Source organism: Trichoplusia ni, chromosome 3 (genome assembly GCF_003590095.1).
Source record: "Trichoplusia ni isolate ovarian cell line Hi5 chromosome 3, tn1, whole genome shotgun sequence".
In the NCBI taxonomy this organism is placed as follows: Eukaryota; Metazoa; Arthropoda; class Insecta; order Lepidoptera; family Noctuidae; genus Trichoplusia; species Trichoplusia ni.
In genome coordinates, this window is record NC_039480.1 from 2,972,212 (window position 1) to 2,992,446 (window position 20,235).

At 36.3% G+C, this 20,235-nt stretch overlaps 1 protein-coding gene across 2 annotated transcripts in view; it reads left to right on the forward strand.

Moving 5' to 3' along the window:
- The window catches only part of LOC113508891 (nucleolysin TIA-1), a 172,017-nt gene that overhangs the window by 97,107 nt on the left and 54,675 nt on the right, over positions 1 to 20,235 (forward strand). For both annotated transcript variants that reach the window (XM_026892056.1, XM_026892058.1), the window contains one exon: positions 15,903 to 15,938. In XM_026892056.1, coding sequence (XP_026747857.1) covers positions 15,903 to 15,938 — 36 coding nt within the window. The remainder of the gene's footprint in view (positions 1 to 15,902; positions 15,939 to 20,235) is intronic.

Below are 20,235 nucleotides of genomic sequence, written 5' to 3' on the forward strand. Positions count from 1 at the left end.
TAAAAAAAAATGTTAGAACATTATAACAATGCTTTTTAGTACCGATTTCATCGATGCCACGCAATTTTTGGGTCCGGGAAATTCACCCTACAATTTGCAACTCTAAAAATGTTAAGACCGATTTTGATAAAATTTTAATGGACATTTTTAAAAGAGATTTTTTTTTTCAATTTATTATTTTTTTGTATTGTTACCTTAAGAACTTCGTACTCGATGAACCGTTTTTCTTGATTCTTCGTTCCTTTAACGCCTAAAAACTGCCCTATGGTTCATAGACAAAACTTTAAAATTCCCTTATTAGTTTTCATTTGAAGTCGTATTTACGTTTTTGTTAAAAAAAATACTATTTAGTTCATTATACCGTTTGTTGCTTTAAAAGAGAAAACTTATTTGTTATTAGTTTATACACGTGTGGATTGTATCTAAAAATAAATAATTCACTCATGCGGTGTCGGTGTAACAGCGTAAAGACCCTCTCGCTCTTAATGTGTAAAGGGGTAGGCAGAGGGTACCTACCGTCAGGAACAGAATACGTATCATATGGACTTTCAAAACAAGTAGGCATAAATAAAATCTTTATTAAATACTGTTAAACTGCTAAGATGCAGTTTGCAAGTTAATCTATATCTATACTAATATATAATACTGAAGAATTTGTTTGTTTGTTTGAACGCGCTAATCTCAGGAACTACTGGTTCAAATTGAAAAATTTTTTGTGTTCAATAATTCATCGAGAAAGGTTTTAGGCTATATACTATCACGCTGCGACCAATAGGAGCGAAGATACAATGGAAAATGTGGGAAAAACAGGGCGGGTATAAATCATAACTTATATCTTCTACCCATGCGGACGAAGTTGCGGGCAACAGCTAGTAAAAATAATATAATCCTACTAATATTATAAACGCAAAAGTTTGTATGTATGGATGTTTGTTACTCTTTCACGCAAAAACCACAGAACGGATTTAGACGAAACTTGGTACACAGATAGTTTACAACATATAGGTTAGGAGGCTTTTCGAATTGTAGTGAGCAGAGTCGCTGGAAATCGCAAGTTAAGCAAGCTACAACTTTCACACAGCGCCATCTAGTCTCAAACTAAGCAGAGCTTGTATTATCAGTACTAGACAACTGATAAACATACTTATATATCTCTAAATACATACATAATATAAATAAATACAAATAAATACAAATATACACCCAGACACAGAACAAATTATCATGCTCATCACACAACATTTGTCCTGGGTGGGAATCGAGCTCACGACCTCCGGGATAGCAGTCAGGGTAACCACTAGACCAACAGGCCGGTCGTTAAATTCATTATATTGACATCATTAATTCTGTAAGATTCATTTTTATAATATAGCTTACTGGAGTCAACGTTTTCTGCCTATGACTTTTTTAATCGATCTTCTTGTGCTGACTGTACTACACGACCTCCGTGGTCGAGTGGCGTACGCACCGGTTCCAAGGTGTCGCTAGCTCTGAGGTCCCGGGTCCGATCCCCGGTCGGGTCAATGTAAAAATCACATTTCTACATTGTCTCGGGTCTGGGTGTTTGTGGTACCTTCGTTGTATCTGAATTCCATAACACAAGTGCTTTGGCAACTTACTTTGGGTTCAGAACAATGTATGTGATGTTGTCCGCATTTATTATTATTATTATTTTATTTACACATATAGGGAGTGGAGACACGGAATAATATTAAAAGCAGTCAATTGTGAGTTGTATCCGCTACCCTGGGGGTCCCGTATATACCTATAGGTTTAGGCGAAATTGATTTTTGATAAAAATATGGGTCAACCATTGAATTATTGGGTGTTTCAACTGTTGCTTAACCTTGATTTCTATATTTTTTTAATGTTTTTTGTTGGACTTCTATTTCCTTTATAACTTTGTTGTGGATATCGAACAATTTTGAGATTGAAGTTTTGAAAATACGTCGACCATCGAATAGGGATGATGACTGGGTATAAAAAGAAAAAAATCTCATTAGTCCCTCAGTTAGATAATTGAAAACTATGAGACACGTATTTTTTCCTTTTTCAGAAAAACTAGAATTGACAAAGATTAACTGCTTTAATGTTTAGGAGAAGGGGCTTGTGACGTAACGATAGAGTAAAATTTATACACAACCGTGACGTCACGCGTAAGTTTCATTCACTGTAATTTGGTCAGTTTATGTTTGCGGGACGAATAAAAAAATACGTATCCATTATTATACAAAAAACTACAAGACGGACACTGCAAAAAAAAAGTTCATCATCCCATTATTGACTTTAGCATCTGTTGCTTAACCTAAATTTCTTCCTATTTTTGTATTTTTTGTTGTAACTACATCAATAACTAAAATTTCAATTTTCTTTTCTTTTTTTATGGTTATTACAAGTACTAGACCAAAAATTCTTTATCTGTGATAATTTTAACTGTGTAACAGTCAGGGTCACCAATCACTAGACCAACAGGCATGTCAATATTATCATTGTATTACTTAAGGCTGGTACATGACCACAGAAATCAACGAGAAAGGGAAGGCCTATGCCCAGCAGTGGGACGACAAAGGCTGATGATAATGATGTATAATTACAAAAATTTTAACTGTTTCCCAAATCTTTGTTTTTAACCCTCTCCCTACTTAACCGTTGAATGACACAAGCAATTTGTGTCCAACGACTTTGGGGGTATTTTGCGGGTCGCTGTGTTTTAACTTGGCCCTTTGTTCATGATAATAAGGCATGACTGACTATTTAAGGGTTGAATCGATAACGCGTTAAAAGCGCATTGGAGGGTTAATTTTTGTTAGAGAAAACCGGGGTTTGTTAGGATTTTATAGATTTTTAGCGGCTTCAGTATTAGATAAAGGAGTATTATTACATATATGGAAAACTATGAGGGAACGAGCATTATTTAAACTGTCCCACTGCAGGCCTCTCATACAGAGAACGTGCATTGATCACCACGCTTGTGAGCTGCCCCACGGTGGGCGCCAATACCGAAGCTGTTAATAACACCAGCCTGTAACTGTCCCACTGCAGGCCTCTCATACAGAGAACGAGCATTGATCACCACGCTTGTGAGCTGCTCCACGGTGGGGCGCCATTACCGAAGCTGTTAATAACACCAGCCTGTAGTCATCATCCTAGCTTTTTCCCAATAATGTTGGAGTCAGCTTCCAGTACTAAAAGGACGACAACGAGAAATAATTCCTGCACTAAGGAATTTAACCATGTGTCTCGAAGATCTACATACATCGTGGGGGGTTTCACAAACATTCAAGTCACACGCACAAGACACCCAGACTCAGGACAAGCATTCGTGGATCACACAAATATTTGAAACAAGCTTGTTTGTCCGTCTATCTATCTATTCTTAAGTCTCTCCTAAAATATAAAGATCTGACCCCAAACCTGTTGATTTACAAAACCGCGAGTCACAATGATGAATGGCTTACCAACCGCCAAGTTAAACAGAGCCTCCGAAAAGGTCAACGGTCTTTACGTAAGAGCTCAAAATATACTGGTTTTGAAATGTAATAAAAAACGGTCACTAATTTGCTGTTTCAAATTCGTTTGTATTGTATGCGACTGTTTTCGTTAAGTGGGTAAGCAGAAGTGTTTATAATTTGCAGTTTAGACTTTTCTTAGGGAAGGTTGTGTTATAATCTCACCTGATGCAACATATTATAAAAAATATGAAAAAAAAAACAAGTGCGAGACGGTCTTGTGACGCTGATGGTCCCGTACAAATACAAAAAAAAGATTTTTAGGATGGTCACTTAAAATTTATGATTGCACTGATCGTTGCTAAACCTCTTGGTTTTAGGGTTCCTTACTAAAAGGATAAAAATGAAACCATATAAAATTTCTGAGGTCTGCTTTTTGCCCGTCCGTTAGTCCTATCTAAACTATTTATATATCTTTACCTTATTTGTATTCAGACTCGCAATAATCGATTTTATAGCCTAAACTCATAATCCATAGCAGTATTATAATTGTGAAAGTATCTCTATCTATCTATATTGTTATAGATGGTCACATATCCATGGACCAACCGTATCAAGCGAAGCTTAACCTGAGAGAGATTAACTTGTGCAGCTACAGCTGAGCCAAGAAGAAGTACAACATAAAAATAAATTTCGATTACAATGATAAAAAGATAAAATCAGTAAAAGTCAATTTTTTATCCCATGGTTGTCTTTAGCAGATATGGCGTATTTCACGAAAACAGAAAGTTGTTTCAAAAAAGCCTGCTTTGTCAAAATGCACTAATGGGCTGTCACTGTCACTTTTAATTTCTCGCTAATGTAACGGGGAAAAAAAAATACAATAGAAAAATGTGACATAGCAGTAATGCATTTTCTTTGTAACAATGATGTTACGAAACAAACACGAGAAAATTTTGCGAAAATTGTAATTTGGCTTCGTTTACCAGACATAATTCTTTGACTAGCTGTTGCCCGCGACTTCGTCCGCTCGGTTAGAAGATATAAGTTATGATTTATATCTACTCTGTTTTTCCCACATTTACCATTGTACCTTCGCTCCTATTAGTCGCAGCGTGATGGTTTATAGCCTCAAACCTTCCTCGATTAATGATCTATTGAACACGAAAAGAATTTTTCAATTTGAACTAGTAGTTCTTGAAATTAGCGCGTTCAAACAAACAAACTCTTCAGCTTTTTATATTAGTATAGAGTATAGATTTAAAATAAACAATATTATTTAAAGCCAACTTTAAAAGCTGTACCCCACTCCCAGAATTCCTTTGATCTCCCATTAATTCTTTTTTTCCGATGCAACCTATGTCCTTTCTCAGACATTCTGTGTAGAAAATTTCATTACAATCGCTTCAGTAGTTTTGGCGTGAAAGCGAGACAGACAGACAGAGATACTTTCGCATTTGTAAGTAAACCTGCTTTGAAAAAATAAATAATCTTGCCTTGTGTATTTAATAACTTGCCTATTAAGTATATTAAAGTTGTTTCAAAATGTTAGCTTCCGATACGAAAAATGCCAGAATGCGTGTTCAGATCTCATTATTGTCGGGAAATAGTTTTGGTTTAGGAATCCTTAGTGGAAATTGAAAAACGCTGAGATTTAATGTAGTCATCAAATTAATTATTTATGATAATTCATATTAAAATTATATATGCAAAAGTATCACTTAAAGAATTTGCAATGAGCGACTTTGAAAATTGGCTTCAATAATGTTTATTGAAAATAATGTAAAATGAGCACAGTGGTTTTTTTTGTGTTTTGTTCTTAAGGGGGGTAAAATGTGTTTAAAGGATTTATAAAGCTTGAAAATTTGGCACAAATATTATTTATTTAAAATTTAAAACAATGAGAACCACCGCGTGGATCACACAAACGCTTGACCTACGCCGATACCGGACCCGGGAATCGTCGCGCAGAATAACTTTGGCGTGGGGATGACTCAGCCTTTACATTGTAAAAATTTGAATTTTTATTTTTTTACTTACTTTCTGAACTAATTAAAATTAAAGACAAGATTTACTTGTCCAAATTGGAAAAGGAACAGAGTTAAAAATTGTGAATACGGATTTCCTTTAAATATTTATGGTTAATCAGAATCAAATTCATTTTTCACCCACCAACAAATAACCGCAACCATCGTTGCTTAACCTCGATTTAGTATTTGCTGTTATAGCAACAGCTGAATACATCGTCTTTCAAATTTTCAATACATCGCTGTTCTTGAGATACAGCCCAGTAACAGACGGACAGCGGACCTTAAAAGGTCCATTTGCCCTCTCAGTACGAAACCCCAAATATTTCACTACAGTATCAAGTCTATTATTCGACGGAACCCTTCACATTATTTCGACTCAATCTGACCAACTTTTAATATTGTTCAGTCATGGCATAAACCCTGTTTCCGCATATTTCAGATAACAATATTATATTAAAATACTTGAGGTCTATCGATCAAGGGGTTGAATATTTCAGCTTGTTACAACCAAAGAAACACCGGTCAAGTGGGAGTAGCACTGATGTTGGGGGTTCAGTACAAAAAGACTGAAATAATAGTTTTGCTTCATTAATAAATTTAAAAGTATCTATTTCACCTAACAAATTTGGGATTGTAATAACCGTTGCTTAACCATGATCTTATTTTTTTTTGTATTTGTTTTTATAGGGGCAAAAGAATAACATCTTTTGTGAATTTTTTAACTGTCTTGTTCATGAGATACAACCTGGTAAAAAAAAAATATGATTGTATTTCTGTTGCTTCTAAAAATATTTGAATATGCGCTCAGCACTGGAACAAACAATCCTAAATTAAACCAAATCACCTTCAAATTACAAAACTTACATCAAACAGAAAAGTCAAGCAACCCAACCCAAGGTCTAGAAAATGATGGGTGACCCTGTCCCCAATAAGTATCGTTTAAATAAGACGTTTCCGTCAATAAGCGACCTCCGTTTATTTTATTATTTGTTTTTATGTCATGATAAGTATTCACGCAATGCTATGGTTAAGCTTGTGTCGTAAACAATGCTATGCTTTGCTATATTTACATAATAAAAAGTATTTTTGGCCATGAACCTTGATAGCTATAGAGCCAAAAAAATATAAGCGAGAGATTGGTCATGATTATCCTAGCCTTTTCCCAACTATGTTGGGGTCGGCTTCCAGTCTATCCGGATTCAGCTAAGTACCAGTGTTTAACAAGGAGCGACTGCCTATCTGACCTCCTCAACCCAGTTACAGACAACACGATACCCCTTAGTTAGACTTGTTGTCAGGCTTTCAAGCTTCTGACTACCTGTAAAGACTGCAAAAGATGTGTAAATAACAGTACAGGACTAACCTATCCACGGACCGACCTTATCAAGCGTTGCTTAACATGTGTGCGTAATTTTTAATATTTTGAAGTAGATTGTTTATTTTCGTTGTAAATAATACTCAAATATTACATTAATATCTGTGTTTAACAAAATTGTTTTACAAGATGCAACTGACAAACTATGTCGATAGTTTTGTTGAACATTGCAAGTAGATTAAATATTTTTACCATTAATGTAATTTTAAATCTATATACTAATATATAAAGCTGAAGAGTTTGTTTGTTTGAACGCGCTAATCTCAGGAACTACTGGTTCAATTTGAAAAATTCTTTTCGTGTTGAATAGACCATTCATCGAGGAAGGTTTTAGGCTATATACCACGCTACAACTAATAGGAGCGAAGATACAATGGAAAATGTGGAAAAAACAGGGCAGGTATAAATCATAACTTATATCTTTTAACCACGCGGACGAAGTCGCGGGCAACAGCTAGTTAACAATAAACGAATATTGGTATGTCAAAAACAGTAGTTCATTTGATACTCCGGAACGATTTACACAATACAGTACCAAGAATCAGCTACATAGATAACAGCGTGCGAAACGTACCTAGTATTGATTTTAACCCGAAACTAACTTCACAACGTATATGTTAAGAGAAACTGTTGCATTTTGTAGCTTTGTCGCGTAACATCACAATGTGGAACTACAAACGGTTGATTTATTCTACACAAGCAGTTGCCCGCGACTTCGTCCGCGTGATTAGATGAGTTATGACATCTACTACGTTACAAGATCCCAATTTTCTTGCGAAACACTAATATTTTTGAAATAAATTATAGCCTATGTTCACCGGGGATGATGTAGCTTCACAAAAGTGAAAGAATTTTTCAAATCGGACCAGTATTTTTGAAGTCTTTGCGTGTTAAACAAACAAACAAATCTTTCCTCTTTATAATATTAGTATACACTAGCTATTGTCCGCGACTCTGCCCGCTATAAATTGAAAATTATCTTATGGTTAACATGAAATGGTGATAGAAACAATCCTTTGTGTTAATTCAGGTTATAAACTATCTGTGTCCTAAATAACGTCTAAATTCGTTCAGTGGTTTTTGCGTGAAAGTGCAATAAATATCCATACATACAAACATTCACGTTTAGAACCGGAGAAAAGACATATTTTAAGACAAAAGGGGGGCTAATGGAGGTCAAAGTCTTTATTTTGGAATGGACCATGGCTTTGAAATTGGTGACATATGGACACAGTAACTTTTGTTTTTTTAGTGGTTTCTTAGGTTTACGCGAATGTTAGACATTGAAATGAAACGACTTTTACGGATTTTATCGCGGTTTAATTTTTGGTTTTAGTTCCCGACGTTTCGACACCTTTGCAGGTATCATGGTCACGGGCAGACTGAGATGGTGTTCGTCTTGACAGAAGATGTTGCTCGTTCTACCTTCATATTTTTTTTTTTTTTTATTTTAAATGGGGCATTACCCCAGAAACGGGAACAACTGCGCTGTAAACTGAAATCCACAGTTATAGAATCGCGGGCACCAGCTAGTAAAATATCTTCGTAATATTTCTGCATAGCTTGTTGTTACCCCGAGGCTTATTATAACGAAACACGCGATATGGCGTCACGTCAAACACGTTTATTTCAGCTTTATTCGTTTTTATGTTATTGTTAGCCAAGTTACGCTTAGTAGGGGTATGGGGTAAGCAGATTTGTAGCTTAATACAATAACTTGAACATGTATGTATTTTTGTTATGTATTTTTTTTTTTATAAATAAATGCGGACAACATCACATACATTGTTCTGAACACAAAGTAAGTTGCTAAAGCACTTGTGTTATGGAATTCAGATACAACGAAAGTACCACAAACACCCAGACCCGAGTCAATGTAGAAATGTGAATTTTTACATTGGCCCGACCGGGGATCGAACCCGGAACCTCAAAGATAGCGACAACTTGAAACCGGTGCGTACGCCACTCGACCACGGAGGTCGTCGTAATTGATAGTATGTTGGTTATATTTCGTATTTAAAGGGTATTTGGTACAAAATTCGGAATTTTATCACTTGGAACGATATAATTAAGTATAACGCCTGTCTGTTTGCCACTAGGTTATAATTATCTCATGAACCGTGATAGCTAGATAGATGACATTTTCGCAGATGGCGTATTATTAATACCACAAAAAAAATGTAAATGAAGATTGAGGTTAAGTAACGCTTGTTACAGTCATACATTTTGGATGGGTTGTAATTAAATTTGCATATGAACGGTATCCTCAGTGTCACGAGTCCGACTCATCCTTGACCGATTACATTTACTCATAATTGATAATTAACCCATAGCGCGGATAGCCGAGTGATATTATGTGATATAGGTCACCACGCCAAACCCACTGAGCGAAGATGTGATCCACGAATGCTTGTCCTGAGTCCGGGTGTCTTTGTATATGTGACTTGAATGTTTGTGAAACCCCCCGCGGTAGTAGGATTGATTTCCTTAGTGCGGGAGTCGTTAAAAAAATCTAGGTTTCTTCAAGATGGTGACGCTTACTCATTTCTAAGTAGTGTCTTTTTGGAAATGGCTCTTTTTTTTAATGGGTGGGTAATTCTCATGGACAACCGTTCTTTCGTTGGGGGTAAACCCCACGTTTTTAAATAGTCTCAATCCTTTAATTTTTTTATCATAATCGGTCCAGCCGTGTTTATAAATGTGAATTGCATTGTCATCGAGTTTGAAACTACCCTGAAAATTTCAACCCGCTAACTTATCAAGAAGTGCCTCAAAATCGCCTACAAACAAACAAGCAAGAAAAGTGAGTTTATAAAAACGTGGGTAAATATTTTCAACTAAAACTCTGACCCTCAAAACCTGATACAAAAGATATTATTCAATACGTTATCATCAAGAGACCCTTTTTATTAATATTTCTTGAACATAGTCCTTTCGATCACTGAACTAACAAGGTAACTATATCAGGTAACAACGAACCGGACCCTACTTGGGTTCTGTACCCCATAAATTATCTTGCGGAAACCTACCCGGGGTCCCTTAGTAATTATTTAGATTCATCTAAACTTTCGGATGTAAAATTGAATGTGAGATGTTTTAAATGATTGGTCGTATTTTTAGAGTAGCTCTTGGTTGAGCTATAACCACATAAGTGAATCGAGCACAGGTTAAGCTACGCTTGACGCGTTTGGTCCATGGATGGGTGGATATCTTTGTCATAACGATTTCTCGTTTCGGAAAGCACTTTAAACTGTGGGTCCCGGCTGTTATTCATACATCTTTGAAAGTCGTTACAGGTCTAACCAAGGAGTATCGTGTTGCCCAACTGTGTTGGGGAGGTCAGATAGGCAGTCGCTCCTTGTAAAACACTGGTACTTGGCTGAATCCGGTTAGACTGGAAGCCGACCCCAACATAGTTGGGAAAAGGCTAGACCGTATTTTTAAATACTGTTTCTTGCATGGATTTGGAGAAGATTCTACTCATATTAAGTAAGTGTTTATATCTCAAAGAAAATTCAGCTTAATTACAAAAACTGATGTCAATTTAAACGGCGGGCTTTTGTAGGGTTTTCATGACTAAAGCTCCGCGGTCAATTTGTCTGTGCATCATCAGCTCGAAGATTTTCATTACTCTATATTCTCTAGATTAATATTATCAATTAAAACTTTACAAATATGTTACAAATACTTTGAGCTTTCTAAAATCCGTTTTTTGATATTCCTAACTTATATCTTCAAAACCAAACGGGCAAAGTCGCGTGCAAAAGCTAGTCTTATATCTCTTAAAGTTTTCAAGTCATAAGTCAGAGTACTGACCCCTCAAAGACACCTTTTCAAATTGAATTATAGAAGTTTTCCCTTTAATTGTGTGGTTGTATTAGCTTATAGGTGCACTCTTATATGCACAGGTAGACGTAGAAGGGATAATGGCTAACCCCTCTTCTGTTAGCGCCCCCTAGCTTTACAGTGAGCAATTTTCTCCTCCCCCCACTCCAAATGGGTATTTGACTAATATATAAAACTGAAGAGTTTGTTTGTTTGAACGCGCTAATCTCAGGAACTACTGACTGCCCGCGACTTCGTCCCCGTGGCTAGAAGATATAAGTTATGATTTATACCTGCCCTGTTTTTTTCACATTTACCATTGTATCTTCGCTCCTATTAGTCGCAGCGTGATGGTTTATAGCCTAAAGCCTTCCTCGATGAATGGTCTATTCAACACAAAAAGAATTTTTTCAATTTGGACCAGTAGTTCCTGAGATTAGCGCTTTCAAACAAACAAACAAGCTCTTCAGCCTTATATATTAGTATAGATTAAAAAATGAGTAAGATAAAAGTATTTAAGTATGGTAGTGGGGGGCTAATAACATCACCGGCTAGTGAAAAGCGTACTATTACGTGACGTCACACGAGATTTTAAATTACTTTATCCCGTTCTATTACCGTACTGGTAAGTGACGTAACACGCTATTTTAAATCACTGTATCCCCTTCAATTTTGTTTACGAGAAAATAGAAAATATAGTTATCTAAATATCGGTCATGTGTCTGACGGACTACACCATTTTTTCCCCAAATTAGAGTATAGGAATTAAAGATGTTAATAATATAAAGTTTGTCTGTGCATCATCAGAAAATGTATGATTTGTAATGAAAGGTGTCAGGAGAAAGGAACGAGGAGTTCGTGGCTAGGTTGCCATTCCACAAGTCGATCGATCACAGGTTAAAATACGCTTGATACGGACGGTCCGTGGATGAGTGACCATCTATGTCATAAAGAGTTCCTCCGTGTTTCGGAAAGCACGTTAAATTGTGGGTCCCGGCTCTTATTCCTACATCTTTGACAGTCGTTACAGGTAGTCAGAAGCTGGAAAGTCTGACAACCAGTCTAACTAAGAGGTATCGTGTTACCCAGGTAACTGTGTTGAAGGAGGTCAGATAGGCAGTCGCTTCTTGTAAAACACTGGTACTTAGCTGAATCCGGTTAGACTGGAAGCCGACCCCAACATAGTCGACGAAAGATTAGGATGGTGATGATGACGTCAGTAATGTTCGAAAAAAACTGGCTGCATTATTATCTTTCAAGACCAATTAATAGAAAAAATGACAGAGGTTTCACTCAAACCAACTCGTTAGGTACTTACTCAACAAGAAATTATTGATTTTAATGCAATAGCTGTCCATATTTTGCAATTGCTTGCTACTTGATACAACCTCTTTTGATTAAACGATTTAAACATTAAAACACTTTCATTTAAGTATGCTTTGGTTATTTTTCTTTCGTATTTTATATACTTTTTAAAATCTATGTTATCTTCGGCTCCCAGTCTCACCGACAGCTGAACACCAGTATGTTACCTCGCGACTGTCTATCTGATAACACAACACATGATACTATAACACAGTATCACATAGGGCTGGTTGTTGGTGTATTACTAATGTAATAAAATTGCACTAATGGCGCACAACGTGGGGCTAACTCAACCCCTCTTAAACGGGGTGAATTGCCGATCAAACACGCAGATTCTAGTTTTATTCAAGCATGTTTGCTTTATACAGCTGGTTTGAACGGTTTGACAAACATTCGTGAGCTTGAAGCTTTGATGAAAATTTTGTAATTCAGTCGTGACGCTCATTTCGTCCGAACCTCTTTGGTTTGAAGGATTGACCTTCAAATGGTTTTAAACAACTTAAAGCTTCAGCCAAACGTTTGATCGTTCACCATTAACATTAACAACAACAAAAAAAATACTAAAAGTCTTCTAATTTTTAATAAGTAAACACGCCTCTGGCGAGTGAATTTATGACATCGGCCCTCTCTCTTCCACACGTTTGCAGAATAGGGTTCGACCGTAGTGCTGTCTCTTTTCTTCTCGCGCATGCGCGCTGGCAGTTTCTTTGTTCGTGAAAGCTGTATTACCGTACTATAGGTACATATGTGTGTTAAAACTGCTATGCGATATTGATAAAAACAATTAGTTATGGTTTCATTCTTTAATGTAATTTTAGCTGTCTTTTTGTACGTCCATACTCATAATTATAAGCCATATGTTGTTAGTTTTTAACATTTTCAATATATATGCAATATATGAGTAAGCGTGGAGATCAATGTTATCTTTCCCGTATGAGAAGAGTCTAATTGTGTCGAACCTCGATAATGGCGCCCACCGTGGGGCACGCAAGCGTGGTGATCAATGCTCGTTCTCTGTATGAGAGGCCTGCAGTGGTACAGTTACAGGCTGGTGTTATGATAAGTCATTTATAATGTAGGGTATTGATTTCGGGAATTATTTTACTGGTTGCAAGTTATTTGTGTATGTCATTTGCTGCATTTTAATCAGAAATAAATCGCTCAATGAAGCCAGGATAATAAAAAGTCACTAAAAAAATGTATCCAGCTCTGAAGAACTTAATCCTTATTGTGGGGTTATACGAACATTCAAGTCACATGTACAAGAAACCTAGTCGTCGCACACAATGGATTTGTGGTGATGAATTCAACCACTCAACCACTGCATTATTTTCATAAAAATTACATAAAATAGATCTTTAAATACCATTTCGATGCCTGAAAATGATAACTTTCCTAAAGAAAGAACTGTCAAATTACGAAAAAAATCTTCTCTTAATGAATTAACTAACAGCGTAAGTGATATGATCTAAACGCATACCGCGTGGGCTGGTTTCAAAAGACACTGAATATAAAATCGTGGAAATTTTTGGGGGAAGCTTTTGCTGGACACTGGGATCCAAGGGTTAGATAGAAAAATAAATGCAATTAGCAGCAGATTGCTATTTTTAACACGTTCGGTGCGGTATCGGGTTGATTGTATCTGATGCTCATCTTTCCTCCGGTGCGGGGCAAAAATTACTGTGCTAGCCGCTGGTGCGGGACAGATATATTTGGTCTCCCAATGAATATGAATGAGACAGTTAGTGTTTTGGAATTGCCTCGTTAAATAGATAATATAGGTTCGAAAAAATTGCATCGGGTTCTTACGACCCGATGCCGACTGAAGCAATATTTTTTACGTCTAGTGCGTTCATCGGTTCTAAACGACCCGATGCCCTATGACCCGATAGACGCACTAGATTACATGCTAGTTGAGCTAGTGAGGTGCGTGTGTTTCGATGCGTTTTTATGCAGCGGAACTGAACATGAAGCGATCCAGGAAAATGTTGTTTGAGTCATATAAGGGTGAAAAGCCAAGAAAAAAAAAGTGAGCAAAGGTCCCCCAAGACAAATAATATTGGGTCAAACATTACACGTCGAAAATACTGCAGTTAACAATCCCCAGCCACCACATTGACCCTCACCATAAACCAGTACAGCTCATAGTGAACGAATAGAAATATTGGAACAGAAAAGAATTCAGCCAGCTTACGGTATAATTAATTTTACATGTTCAAAAGAAAACATATCATACATTTTATCGATGACGATGTTTTTTTTTTATCATCCACAGCACTAAAAACGTATCGATACTTTTAATAACCAGTGCGGATAACGGATCCTTAAGATCCGACAGACAATTCCTTTATTTACAAACAAACCATTCAGTGCATCTACCTACGATTTCAGCCTGTTATTGAGTGTTTATTTGTCAACATATTGAAATAAAAGAAAATGCTTTAATCATTATATCTATAAAGATAAGTCCACCTAAACCAATGTAAGTCGATCGGATCTTTTCGACCCACCAACGCACCAGGAACAAGTCGTGCTTCGGATATAATAGACCCCATGCCGCACCAACTGAAAGTAATCAAATTTGACTAACGCAGTGAACGTGTTAAATTGTATACTAGCTGTCTTGGTGCACTACGCACCGCCTTTCAGTCGATGATAACAATGCAGACAATATGCAACTTTTCCATATTTTATTTTTTTAGATTTTATAAATATTTCAAGACTAAAATAAGCCAAATCGGTTCAACCGTTCTCGAGTTTTAGTGAGACTAACGAACAGCAATTCATTTTTATATCTAAGAAGATTATGTTTTATAATCATGCTGCCTTTTCCCACTACGTTTCATTTGAAGTAGGCCGTTTTCCAGGCACTTTCAAAACGTTATAACATAGACTCTAGTTGCACGGTTCCAAAATGTAATTCTTATGGAGAAGAACCGGCAAGAAACTTCATAAGTTAATGTTTTTAAAAATAAACATTATACAGCACAATGTATACAATAACAGCGCTAAATAGTAAAATTAAAAAAAAACCTATGAATCCAAAAATGGGAATAAAATCAAGTAAATTTAACTAGGGTTTACACTGTTGATATATTTCAATTTATCTACATCTAAAGTTTATTCCTGTTGCTTAATAACTAGCTGTTGCCCCCGACTTCGTCCGCGTGGTTAGAAGATATAAGTTATGATTTATATCTACCCTATTTTTTCCACATTTTCCATTGTATCTTCGCTCCTATTAGTCGCAGCGTGATGGTTTATAGCCTTCCTCGATGAATGATCTATTGAACACAAAATTTGAACCAATAGTTTAGTTGAGATTAGCGCGTTCAAACAAACAAACTCTTCTGCCTTATACATTAGTAAGTATAGAATATAGATAATCGTAGTTTCATTTGACATATATTCCTATGTTTCAAGTAAAATATTCCCCAACGCATCACAGATGAACTCGCAGCATCCTTCCCCTGGACCCGGTTTGTCGCAGAGCTCGTAAAATTTTAACTGCTATTGATTTTAAACCGTCAAACTACATCCGCATAGAATCATTTTGGAAATTGTTAAAAATAACGGTTTTTCTTTAATTTATAATCTTTAGAACTGCTTTAGTAAAGACTGTGAGTCTTGGAGCCAAATTAAATGAAATAAGAATATTTTCTTCAAGAATAATAGTTTTGAAGTCACCATGTTCCACTGCAGGCCTGTCATACAGAGAACGAGCATTGATCACCACGCTTGTGAGCTGCCCCACGGTGGGGCGCCATTACCGAAGCTGTTAATAGCACCAGCCTGTAACTGTCGAACTGTCACATAATTTGTTATTCTTAACTAATCATTTGTTTTCTTTTGTTACAGATTGCTGTCCAAACATCATTATGAACAAGGAATCAGGTTACTGCCAACTCTTTCTTTCCATAAACTAACGAAATTAAATATTTTCCTTATTTTATACCAAGCTATGCTGTGGACTCCCAGTCTCACGGACAGCTGAACACCAGTTACCTCGCGACTGTCTATCTGACAACACAACACATGTTACTGTGACACAGTATCACATAGTAAGACTGCGTCACAACTGTAATGACTTAACGAATGTCAAATATCAACGTGTTTTACGTAATTTTTGGGTAGAGACGATATTATTCGGTATAATTTGAAAATGGTCACCCATCATATAACGCCGAATACTTAGCCTAACTCTAGCGATAAGTCGACTATCGCACAAGAACCTTGGTTTCTATTGGTAAAAGAATTTTCAGAATACTTTGAGTGATGTTACCAAATATCACGTCACAAACTCTACTTCCTTATAAAGTTAACAAAATTATCGTAAATTACCCAAAGGATAAAAACTTAACCCTATTAAGAAAAACCCTTTGATTGTGTTTGTCTCTATGTCACTGGTCTGTATCTCATGACCCGTGGCCACTAGATAGATATCATTGTCACAGATGATAATGTTTGCAAATATTTACTGCTATGAGAAAACATGATAAAATAATCGAGGTTAAGCAACTACTAATACGGTCAGACATTTGATATGAAACCAACTTATTATTGCAAATTAGTTTTTTCAATGAAACCTACAATATATCAAGTCCGAAACACACTTAAACGGTAATAACTCATCATCGGCCTAGCCTTTTCCCAACTATGTTGAGGTCGGCTTCCAGTCTAACCGGATGCAGCTAAGTACCAGTGTTTTACAAGGAGCGACTGCCTATCTGACCTCCTCAACCCAGTTACCTGGGCAACACGATATCTCTTAGTTACACTGGTTGTGTAACTATCAAGCTTTTGACTACCTGTAACGACTGTCAAAGATGTAGGAATAACAGCCGGGACCCACAATTTAACGTGCCTGCCAAAACACGGAGGAGCTCGCTATGACACAGATGGTCACCCATCTACGGACCAACCGCGTCAAGCATAGCTTAACTTGTGAGCGTTTCACTTATGCGGTTATAGCTTAGCCATGAGCTCCTTAAACGGTAATAACTCTTGCTGATATTTTAAAAATCAATTGCATTTTCCAAAAAAAAAAAATGCTTAACCAAACTAGCTGTTGCCCGCGACTTCGTCCGCGTGGTTAGAAGATATAAGTAATGATTTTTTTTCTTCGCTCCTATTAGTCGCAGCGTGATGGTATATAGAGTAAAACCTTCCTCGATGAATGGTCTATTCAACACAAAGATAATTTTTCAATTTGGACCAGTAGTTCCTGAGATTAGCGCGTTCAAACAAACTCTTCAGCTTTATATATTAGTATAGGGTATAGATTAGTTTTTTGCATGAAACCTACAATATATCAAGTCCAAATCACAATTGAACGGTCACTCTTATTAAAAATCAATTGCAATCTCGAAAAAAAAAATGCTTTCACATAACCAAACTCAGACAGAATGAGCCATGAATCCGAAGTACTTATTACATATTTCATTTATACGTTTGTCTGCTACCTGGGCGTCAATGAACTCTACCTTTGCCAATTTTCAGACGTACTGAATTTCAGAGGTTCAATAGTACGAATAATTTTCTACCTGTCGACTGAAAATTTGAAGGAAAATAGTGTTTCATTGTTAATTGTAAATGATGGATAAAGAAAGTATATGTCTGTGTTTTTATATAACGGTAATTGCATTTTTGATTTTGGCGTTTTATTTCTTCTTATCTATATTCTATACTAATATATAAAGCTGCAGAGTTTGTTTGTTTGAACGCGCTAATCTCAGGAACTACTGGTTTAAATTAAAAAAATATTTTTGTGTTGAATAGACCATTCATCGAGGAAGGTTTTAGGCTATAAACCATCACGTTGCGACTAATAGGAGCGAAGATACAATGGAAAATGTGAAAAAAACAGGGCAGGTATAAATCATAACTTATATCTTCTAACCACGCGGACGAAGTCGCGGGCAACAGCTAGTAATAAAGAATAGTGTGTAGTTTTATAGAACGGAAAATGCATTTTTGATTTTGGCGTTTTTTTCTACTTATAATATTATAAAGTACTATTATAGGTAAAAATACTAGGAGCTTGTGGCTAAGCTACAATAGCACCAATTGATCGATCACAGGTTGAGTTTGGCTTGATACGATCGGTCCGTGGATGGGTGACCATCTATGTCTTAGAGAATTAACAGAGTAGACAAGCCGAAAACGCGTCAAAGAAATGATTTATTAAACTTATGACCAAGCGTAAACAAAGCCATTAAATAATTTTCTAATCTTCCTTCCTTTAAAATTTTTGGTTGCCCAATTTGGGTCCAATTTTTTTTCAAACTTGTTTTTCTTACCATCTCTATTATATATGGAATGCAATAAAGTATAGATTTAAAGATAAATTAAAACTTTTGGTTTTGAACAATACTAGGCCAAGATATGTTATTTAGTAAACATAACACGTATTGGTTAATAAAAAAAGCCCTTCTTTTATAAATCTTTGACCAATCAGTCCCGGATATCCTTGTATTTGGGGGTTCCATGACTAAAAAATATAAAAAAAGAACGCTCAAGTGAGAGTCCGATACTAAACTGAGGGTTCTGTATAAATCAGCTCAAGAAAAGGTAATTTTTAAAAGACAATTGTCGAAAAACGGTCATATCAATGCTAAAAATAAACACGCCAATTTTATAGAAATTTATAGATTAAACTATAAATACAACTAGCTGCATGTATTTTTCAGTAGCATGTGGCTATATGTCAGTTTGAACTACCATATCTCCAGAACATCATTAATTCAGCCTCAGGCTCACTTAAAAAGACTGAAAACTTCTGAAAAGCGTAATCTAGGTTAGGAATATCAAATATTCTGTTTTAGCTTTTGAAAAAGATCTTTAAATCGTCACTAGGTCAGTTTTTCTTTAAAAGAAAACTAGTTAAAAAATGGTAAAGCTCGAGTTTGACTAGCGAGGCCAAGGGTTCTGTACAACTAAGCTAAATAACGAGAATGTTGTGTACAAATCAAGTTTATGACCGTACTAATAGTTGCTTAACTCTCACTTTTTTATACACTCACTTTTCTTGTTGTTTGTCGTTCCGGTTGGATTTTTGCAACTCAATTTTGAGGCACTTCCCGATGAGCTAGCAGGCTGAAATTCTCAGGGTAGCTTCAAATCTGATGACAATGCAATTTATGGCTATACGGCTGGACCGATTATGAGAAAATTTTAATGGAGTGAATTTAAAAACATGGGTGTTTAGATGTTATATTTAAATCTATTTTTTTTATTATTAGTTGTTAAAGTGGTAATATGAATACATTATCTGTCAAAATTTCAATTATCTAACTATCACGGTTCATAAGGTACAGCCTGGTGACAGGTGGATGGACAGAGCGGATCTTAATAATAGGGTTCCATTTTACCCATTGTTTACCTATCGTGGCAAACAAATATGTAGGGAGGTACTTAATAAAAAATATTGCCAGACTCTCCTGGGATTGAAAGATATAGAAAACAGGTGAGTAGGTATTTAAAACGTCTAATTTATAGATGTCATTTGGTTGAAACTATAAGTGATAAAGAACTTAATTGATATGACGTCATTAGTAATCGCACGGATAGCCTCGTGGTATAGTTAACCACGCTAAACCCACAGAGCGCGTCGTGTTAGTTCGATCTCGTAGGACAAGCATTTGTGTGATCCACGAATGCTTGTCCTGAGTCTGGGTGTCTTTGTGCATGTGACTTGACAAACATTCAAGTGTTATAGAAAAACACACATACTGTACAGTTGATCGATCACAGATTAAGCTACAGTTGATACTGTTGGTCCATGGAGTTCCTCCGTGTTTCGGAAGGCACGTTAAATTGTGGGTCCCGGCTGTTATTTACACATCTTTGACAGTCGTTACAGGTAGTCAGAAGGTAGAAAGTCTGACAGCCAGTCTAACCAAAGGGTATCGTGTTGCCCAGGTAACTGGGTTGAGGAGGTCAGATAGGCAGTCGCTCCTTGTAAAACACTGGTAAGTGGTACTTAGCTGAATCCGGTTAGACTGGAAGCCGACCCCAACATAGTTGGGAAAAGGCTAGGATGATGATGATTCGTTTAATAATATACTAGCACATTTTTAACTAAAACTTTAACCATAAATAGTTAAAACAAACTATTTAAATCCTTATTTAAAAATTCCACAGCAAAATTAGATTTGAAATAATGTCAGTCAGGCTACGGTGCTACGGCGTA